General features: G+C 38.8%; 1 protein-coding gene across 1 annotated transcript; it reads right to left on the reverse strand.

The window, feature by feature from the left end:
* Positions 1-2,697: 2,697 nt before the first annotated feature.
* Positions 2,698-8,043, reverse strand: LOC111608591. Its single transcript, XM_023333535.1, has 4 exons — positions 7,967-8,043; positions 7,226-7,755; positions 6,820-7,068; positions 2,698-4,222 (listed from the first exon to the last, which is right to left on the reverse strand). Exons 2-4 carry the CDS (start codon positions 7,748-7,750, stop codon positions 4,217-4,219), a joined length of 780 nt encoding a protein of 259 aa, XP_023189303.1. The 5' UTR covers positions 7,751-7,755; positions 7,967-8,043; the 3' UTR covers positions 2,698-4,216.
* Positions 8,044-9,124: the final 1,081 nt, after the last annotated feature.

Here is a 9,124-nt window from a genome sequence, read left to right on the forward strand (position 1 = left end):
TTTTCCATTTTTTTTTTTGTCAGATTAAAACCACAAACCTCAAAGTGTTTCAGTAGGTCATTTTGCAGTAACCAAACAAAGCAATGCACAATGTTATGTTGTGATATGAGGCTGAAAAGTGTGGCCTGCATTTGTATTCAATCCCCTTTAGTCTGGGACTTTTAGAGTCCAGGTGGGTGTAATTTAATCCCATATATATACATTTGAGAACATAAAATAATATTCCAACTTTTAAACATCTGATGGCAAGGGGAGTATTAATCAGAGAAGCCATGGAGTCAACAGTATCTGGAAGAGCTGCAGACAATCACAGCTGAGGTCTCGACTGCTATGGAAGAGTAGCACCAGAAAACTATTGAAGTCTGCAGTGTGCCACATGACACAATGAAGAAACAGCAAACATGTAAAAGATGGTGTTGTATTCAAATGAGTATAAATTGAAATGTTTTTGGTGAAAACATTTGTAAAACAATTAGAAAACCCTCATTTATCTCATTTATTTATATATTTATTTATATAGCTATGAATACATTATACATATGATTTATTGAGATGATAAAAGAAAGAACCTTGAACACATAGATCAACAGGTTTTGTGTGTACATTCATAACATTCTCTTTCTGTTGGTTTTCTCATCCAGGGTGTCAGACACACACACAGATCTCATATTTTTACATGCATGTATGAGTTGGAAAAGTGGACAAATACAAAACTTAAACTTATGCACATTTGTTGACTAACATTTACTAATTTAGATGTCTACGCATGCATTTTTAATTGACAATAATCTTACACCAGTCATAACTCCTTGTGTTTTCATAGCAACTAAAACAAACAAAACCCTGACACAGGTTGTTTGACATCATCGTATCCATGAGAACCACTGTGTGATGTCAGTGATGTCATAAATGTTCAAAGAGATACAAGAATTCTCAGTTTGCTTCTCAACTTGGTTGGAGGTAGATCGATCCCAGAGAGACGACTTCAAACTGACTTTACAAACCATTTTAACTGAACACCAAGTCAAGAGGATTTTTGCCTGTGATGGGACCTTGGATTTCTTGTTACGAAGGGAGTTGAAAAGTTGTTAGGATTTAGCACAAGAGGCAACAATGTCCTTGTAGAGAGCTCTGAGGACGAGAGATGAAAATACTTTGCTTTTGACATTGAAACCTGAAGACCAAAAGGACATGGAAGATTCCTCTAATGATGAGAAAGTTACCATCAAAACCACAACTATGGATTTGACAGTAAAGGCATCAGAAGACTTTGTTGCTTTTGAAAGTGTCAATGTTCCTCATGACCAAATGGACCTGGATGTGTTTGCTTGCTCACAGTTTGAGTGAGTTACCTTTACAACCACACTTAACTCTTTGCCAACACAGATATTACAAAAAATGTCTTTACCAGTCTTCCCAAAAACATAACGGACCTGGATGTGACTCCAAGCTGTAACAGCGAGGAAATTGTGACAAATTTTGAAGAAATCTCTGAGGATTCATCATTAGAAGAATCCTCTTCAGCAGAAGAAAAGAAATTGAAAATGACACAGATGATTTCAACAGTGTGGATGCTAATTTTGAACCAACCATGTACTTTTGAAAATTTTCCAATTCAATCTTCAACTGTTGGACGAATGGCACAACATTATGAACTTGAGTATTACCTGAAGGTTTGTGGCTCAGAATCTGGACTTTTTACAGAGACGTCATTGTTTCCATGTTTGTTCTTTACAGCAATCCACCATTCAGGAAGATATTTTCCCCCAGATGAAGTCTTTGCAGTTCAGAATGAAATAATTGAAACACTGAAGATAAATAATGTAGTACATCAGGACAAGCCAGGAGTATTTTTGTTTTATATGTTGCACTATCTGACCCAATATGTCATTAACACAGACTGTGAGCTGTACACAGCTGACTATTGTGAACAATGTTCTGATATTGAAGTGAATGTCAGGTGACATTCACCTGTCATTATTCTACCAAAGGAACAACAAGAGGACAATACAACTACCCTTGTAAACTGTTAAATTTGTGGAAAATGTTGTGAAACTTGCAACTCTAACATAAAGACAAAATGCTTTTTCAAAGACACTGATGTGTTGACCCCGATACTCCGATGGTCAGTCAGTGCAGATGATTTAAGATATCCTAATTCCTGACCCAGTCTTTGAAATTCCTGTAAAAACTTAAACTCAGTCGTATCATCTGTCCTCAGTCATTTGCTGGTGAAAAGCAACGACTTCTAACACTACCAGCCTTCAAACATATCTGATGTGTGGACAGAATCATCACACAAACTATTTCTCAGTGCTACGTAAAAGGCATGCTGGTTAACGGCATAATCAAATTCTAAGAATTGTTGTGATGACGTGGTGAAGGCCGGGCCTGGGTTCAAACCTGGGTTCAGCATTTGTGCATTAGCACTTAGATCTCAGTCCTACCCTGTTCCCTGGGGCAATGAGAGTTGTGGTTCCTTTTGGAAGCAGGGCTGGTTAGAAGTCAGCCGTTGGTTGTATCACTGACCACAGGGGGGATACATAGAAGAGTCGTCCTTCAGATTTTACAGACAGGAAACATCTGGTTCAGCTGCACCACGAGTCCAGCTCAGACATGATACTTAGTTGAGATATTTTTTTATTGATTTAGTTAAAGGGTAAAGCTGAGGTAACTAAAAAAATCTGCATCAAATTCTACTTTTAGAAATTCTAGTATCCACCATTATGAAGAAAAAAGAAGAATTTATAGAAATCTAACAGGATTTAAATTTCATATCCTGATCAAAAATAAAAGAGGGTTTTACTTTATTATCAGTGGCCAACTTAATGCCATCCAGATCAAGTGAGGGACTAAATACTTTATTCTACATATGCTTTGGTTCAAAGGCAATAACTTCTGTTAATGGTGGAACATTTTCAGTTGAATGAAGCCGACACTCCATCCATGTGAAAAATAACAGAAGATAGAAGAATGAGCTCTTAGTGCTCTGTCTGTGCTGCTTTGGTTTCTGAGATATTAAAAATGAGTCGAGGTCATCCAGAGGTCACCATTCCCTCATCTTGCTCCAAAACAAACAAAAGTAGTCTTACTTTTTAGTGCTTCATTTGTTCACATCTGAATTTTTAGCAACAAATCTCACCTTCTGAACTCAGTTTAAAGTCTTGTTTCCAATCAGTCCATTCTCTGATGATTGAAACATCAACAGTCACGTGTGAGCAAAACATTTTTAAAATTCTTGCTTCCAGCACAGTCTGGGATTTCTCCCATTCACTTCGTCTGTCTCCAGTCAATTTTTGGGTTGTGAACAATGACGTTGATTTTCTGTGATGTTTTAGAATTGTGGTCTGCCTGTTTTAGCAATGACAGTGGAGGAAGTAAATGAAGCTGCTCAGTCTATGTTGGTCACGCTTTCAAATATTTATTTAATATTCATCTGTTCAGCTCGGCTTTTCTCTCTTTGCAGTGGATGATGGTTTTTTAAAGCTCAGGCCATTTCTGTTAATCGTCATAGTGTTGAACTGACACATTATTATGTCGTGGACAAATGTTGGCTGTTGAGTAAAATTTAAACAGAGGCCACGCCTCCAGAAACGATGTTGAGAAATTATATTTATATTGATATTGATATTGTTTCTCAATAGCCAAGAGCCCAGACCCTCTGAACAAAGCAAAGCATAGAACATGGGGCTGGTTTTTACCAGGCTAGTATTTTACAAACTTGGATTAAAAAATCTAGGGGAATATATTTATAACACCCATATTTTAGAAATATGAATTTATAATTGTTAATGTTGTGTTCTTGATTTTAGAAGAAAAGAAACGTGGAACAAAAGAACATGTACTTTAATAGTGAACAAACATTTTGAACAAATGTCTTGCTTACATCCTGACTTACACACGTCACAAAACCTCCAGTGATTAATGTTCAAGATCTCCAGTGTTTAACGTTTATTATTCATGAACATCACAGTTAAGATAAAATGACGTTTGATCAAAACATGCATAACAACTGAGGTGAAGAATCAACATTGGAAGAATCCCGAAGAATCAACCCTGGCTGCAGAGTGTCATACGGATCAATCACTGTCCATTTCTGTCCTTTGCAGACTAAACATCCAGACGTTATAGACTAACTGTGAATTGCCTCAGGCAGAGTCCAGGACATGGCTGCATAATGATGTCACTCAAGCATTGACTGCAGACAGAAGGTGTCTCAGAGCTGGAGAAGAAATGCAGAGAGGAAATAATTGGGAAAAAGGATGAATCTTTGTTATATTAATGAGCCAGATGGATTATGTTTACCACTGAAATCCAAAAGTTCCTGGCATGACTTCACCACCTCCCAAGTTGTTTAGAGAGGCAAAGATCTTGTGGAGTGAAGACTCAAGCAATGCTTGATGTACAAGGAAACAACTTTATTGCTACTAAACATCTAGACAATAAGATTTACACCATTTATCCATATAATTTAGCTAACAGTGGGTTAACTTTTTTGAGATTTATATCATGTTAAAATGTTCCCCCTCAACAAAAGCAGATCTGTGATTCCTTGATCCTTGAATCTCCATTTTCTTGCTCATACAAACGGTTGCTTATTTCCATAAAGCTCCTCCTTAGAGCTATAGTCTTCAAGCTAAACATTTGCTTCACAGAGCACCCACCCCACCCTTCCCCAATACAGCAGCAGCAGCAATTAGCAAACACCTAGTCTAGTCTTGTGTTCCTCGTCTGCTGGTGGCAGCACTTTGAAAGTTCAGCAAAGTACAAGCGGTCTTGTAAAAGCGAATGCCCACACACCAACACGCGGGATGACAAGAGACGGAGACATTATGGCTGTGAAGCAGGTTGAGAGTTGTGTTTGTTCAAGGTTTATTGACAGAAACCAAAAGATGTTTTGTTCTCTGCAAACCTGCATTTGTAATTTTTTTTATACTTGACTGCAAATAGAGAGCAGTTATACTAGTTCTATGGAAATGTAAGGAATACATTTTAAGCTGGATGTGAAGTCAAAGCATCGCTTATGTAAACATGAAAGTTATTAAGATTGAGTTTGCGTGGCAGTTAAAGAAAAATCATTATTTCAGACATGCTGTCTGAGAATTTTTATCACATTTTGTTCATTCATTATTATAATTTGACTAAATCTACTATTTTCAGTGAATTTTGAAAAAACATTTTCCTTTCAGTCTTTATTGTACTGCTGAATTTCAGTACAAAATAATTTTCAATTAGTCAAACTTTATAGATCCCACAGTGACATTACATTAACATTTCTGTAATTCAGTTAAAAGATTCAACCTCATATATATTTATTGAACACACTGATACTTCATTGATTAATTTTTGTTGATTTTACAGCCAATAAAATTCATGTATTCAGTTTATCAGAAAGGTGGGTTTGTACATGACAGAAATATTACTAGATTACCCAGTTATTGGGTTTCTTTAGAGCGACAACTTTTGAAACTAATTTTTTACATTATGTCGATGAGAAGTTCTATGTTCTCATCAGTGATGTCATAAATGTTCAGAGAGATACAAGAATTCTCAGTTTGCTTTTCAACTTGGTTGGAGGTAGATCGATTCCAGAGAGACGACTTCAAACTGACTTTACAAACCATTTTAACTGAACACCAAGTCAAGAGGATTTTTGCCTGTGATGGGACCTTGGATTTCTTGTTAGAAGGGAGTTGAAAAGTTGTTAGGATATATCACAAGAGGCAACAATGTCCTTGTAGAGAGCTCTGAGGACGAGAGATGAAAATACTTTGAGTTTGACATTGAACCCTGAAGACCAAAAGACATGGAAGATTCCTCTAAGGATGAGAAAGTTACCATCAAAACCACAACTATGGACCTGAAAGTTTGTGGCTCAGTATCTGGACTTTTTACAGAGATGTCATTGTTTGCAAGATTTTTCTGTACAGAAATCCACCATTGAGGAAGATATTTTCCCCCAGATGAAGTCTTTACAGTTCAGAATGAAATAATTGAAACACTGAAGATGAAGGATGTAGTACATTGGGACAAGCGATTCCAGAAAGACGACTTCAAAATTATTTTACAAGCCATTTTAGCTGTACACCAGGTCAAGATGATTTTTGCTATTTTATGGGACCTTGGATTTCTTGTTATGAAGGGAGTTGAAAAGTTGTTAGGATATATCACAAGAGGCAACAATGTCCTTGTAGAGAGCTCTGAGGACGAGAGAGCAAACTACTTTGCTTTTGACATTGAAACCTGAAGACCAAAAGGACATGGAAGATTCCTCTAATGATGAGAAAGTTACCATCAAAACATGGAGAAAGAAGGAGACCATCTCTGGTTCATCAAGTCTGATCATGATGAGTTTCATTTTATCTGTGCTGCAAACTAAGAGCTGTGACTCAGTTTGTGTCTCAGTTTGTGAGTTATGGTAACCTTCATCAGGTGAAAACTTCACATCTTGTCTAGTATTGCTTTGCTCACAGAAAACCTTCTTTTTGACAATTTGAAATATTTAAAACATTTCTCTTTTCTTTTTCTTGTGTATTGTAGAAGTTTGCTGTAATTTCTGACACATTTGTGATTAGTATAAATTTTGACTCATAGCTTTAAATGTTTAACTAATTGGAGTGTTTTATATGTTTTTTTAATAATGCAAATTATTTTTTTTGTTTCTTCTATAGTATATATCATCTTGGAATGATCCCAAATGACAGCTTCAAGTCTGCCATTTAGTTGCAGTCACACATGATCCCATGTGGAAGGCACTCACTTAACATTATCAATATTAACAGGACAAATAGATGTGAATTTTAAAATGACAAGACTTACCCTCTTTTTCTCTACAGGCTCCTTGCCCTCATCCTCACTCGACGACTCTGACAGTGTGAGGAGACGAGGCTCCTCCGCTTCGCTACAACCTTGGGCGTCCGGGTCTGTGGCCTGTAGGAACTTCTTGCGGAGCTCCGCAAGTTGTTCAGTGCTTTGGTGCAAGGTGTAAAATGTTTCTGCTGTGGCAGTGTCATGGCACATGCTTTTGCTCACTTTGCTCCTTGTTTCCGGCAACAACACATCTCTAGCCTTGAAAAATAAAGGAAGTTGTTCAATATTTTGTTTTTATCTTAAGTTTTCACAATGAAAAAGTGATATAATTACTTACATAAGTAGCTATTCAAAGATTATCTTAAGTGGCAAGAACACAGGTAAGTAATTGAATATATTGAAGAATTTTACATACCTCCTCCAGAGACTTTATTTTGGCCTTTGCTGTTTTGGCCCACCGCTTCTTGATTCTGATTTGCCGCCAAAGCGCCTTGTTATCGGCGGCGAGCTTGGTGCAGGTGGAGCAAAAAGGGTTGGAGGACTCTGCCGCATCTGAAACATCGTGGATGAGCTCATCCTCGTCCTGGTCGAGATCTAGGCTTGACATCATGGGCGGGGTGGGGTTGGAGGCCCTGAGGGCCCTTAAGCCGTCCATGGTGACCTTTCTCTTTATATCCTTGACAAACTCCTGGACTTGGGCCTTGTCCAGCTCCGGGTGGCCCTGCTCCTTTAGGTGCCTGTCCACCCGGGACTTGGAAAAGCCACATCCAGGGACAGGGCAGGGAAGGTGGCGGTAATTAACACGCCCTGTGGCGTGGTTTAATAAGAGCCTTTTTTCAGCTTTATTGACCACCCTGTGTCTGCTGGCCAAGTGTTTGCCCAGATATGCAAACTCAAATTTGCAAATTGGGCAACATGCTGTGGACTTGGGTGGAATCATTTCTCCTGATAAGGAGAAATAAGACAGTTTTAATTATTTTAATATGAAAAATTGGTGTGAAATCACAGAGCTAAAGTCACATGAGTAGGAGAAGTCAAGCATGATACTAAATGGCAGTCACTCACTGCCATTTTGAAGCAGGCAGGCACATGTGCTCTTAAATATCTTCATAAATAAACGCATTTTAACGCTATTAAGACATTAAAAACAACTTACCGTCGAGTGTTCCTGTGGAACTGCTAAATTTACTAAGATTTTCTTTCTTTCTTTGCTCTCTCAATGTGCTGCTTGCTCCTCTGCAGTCTCTCTCACAATAAGTTTAGCACCTAACTATTTAGGTGGTCATCTGCTTGATGGCCCATCAAGCAGATGAGTCATCATGTCATGTGACCCGCAGTGGCAGAGCTCCTGCTTCTGTATTTATTTTCATGGCTGTTCTACAGCAGTTAACAAGCTGTAGCTGTGAGGACATGTGACCGCTGTGGCAAAGCAGTTACTTATTTTTCTTAGAATAAACACATTTGAAAAACAACTTACCATTCACTCCTACCAAAGCCTGTGTGCGCTGCCGGTCGTGTCTCTCACAATGATGAAGCAGTAAAGAACTTTCCAGCTTTCAGGAAGCCTGTCTCCTCATATACATAATAATGATGTGGCCTGTGACGTTACATGTCCTTGTGGCACAATGGTTAGGACACTTGGCTCCCACCTGGGAGAACCTTGTTCGAATCCATCCTGTGCCACCAATGTTCTTCCTGTTTGCAAGTGCACTGCCATGTCGGATCATTTTAGAATGATCCGAAATGGCTGTAAAATGTGGGGTATAGAACAGATAATCACGGAACTTGTCACATATCGCCCACTTTAACACCAAGAATTCAAGTTTGTCACTGTGTAGGTGATAATTCTGTTCCGCTGGCATCAGTGTGCGTGACCCATATCCAATCACCCTCATTTTTCCATCCTGGACTTGATAAGAACCACACTGAGGCCTTTTTGGGAGGCATCTGTGTGAAGCGTGAAAGAGCGGTTGAAATCAGGGTATGCCAGTACTGGGGGTTTGGTCAGTCGGTCAATGCTCAAGGACCTGTTGATGTTCTTTGGTCCACTCTATTGGGGTTCAGGAGGACTGCTGGTGGTCTTTTGTTTTTCCCCGCAGCTGTTTAAGCTGAGAGGTGTCGGCCTTTGACTGAAGCAGGTCATACAGCGGCTTGGCTATACATGAAAAATCCTGCACGTATGTTCTGTAATAGCTCAGGAACCCAAGCATTTGTCTGATGTCCCCAACTGATTGTGGTGTCTTGTCTTTCAGTGCTTGAACTGCTTCAAGATCTTTGGGGTCCATCCTTACTCCATCCGCTGACACCAACCGAC

This window comes from Xiphophorus maculatus, chromosome 5 (genome assembly GCF_002775205.1).
Source record: "Xiphophorus maculatus strain JP 163 A chromosome 5, X_maculatus-5.0-male, whole genome shotgun sequence".
Lineage (NCBI taxonomy): Eukaryota > Metazoa > Chordata > Actinopteri > Cyprinodontiformes > Poeciliidae > Xiphophorus > Xiphophorus maculatus.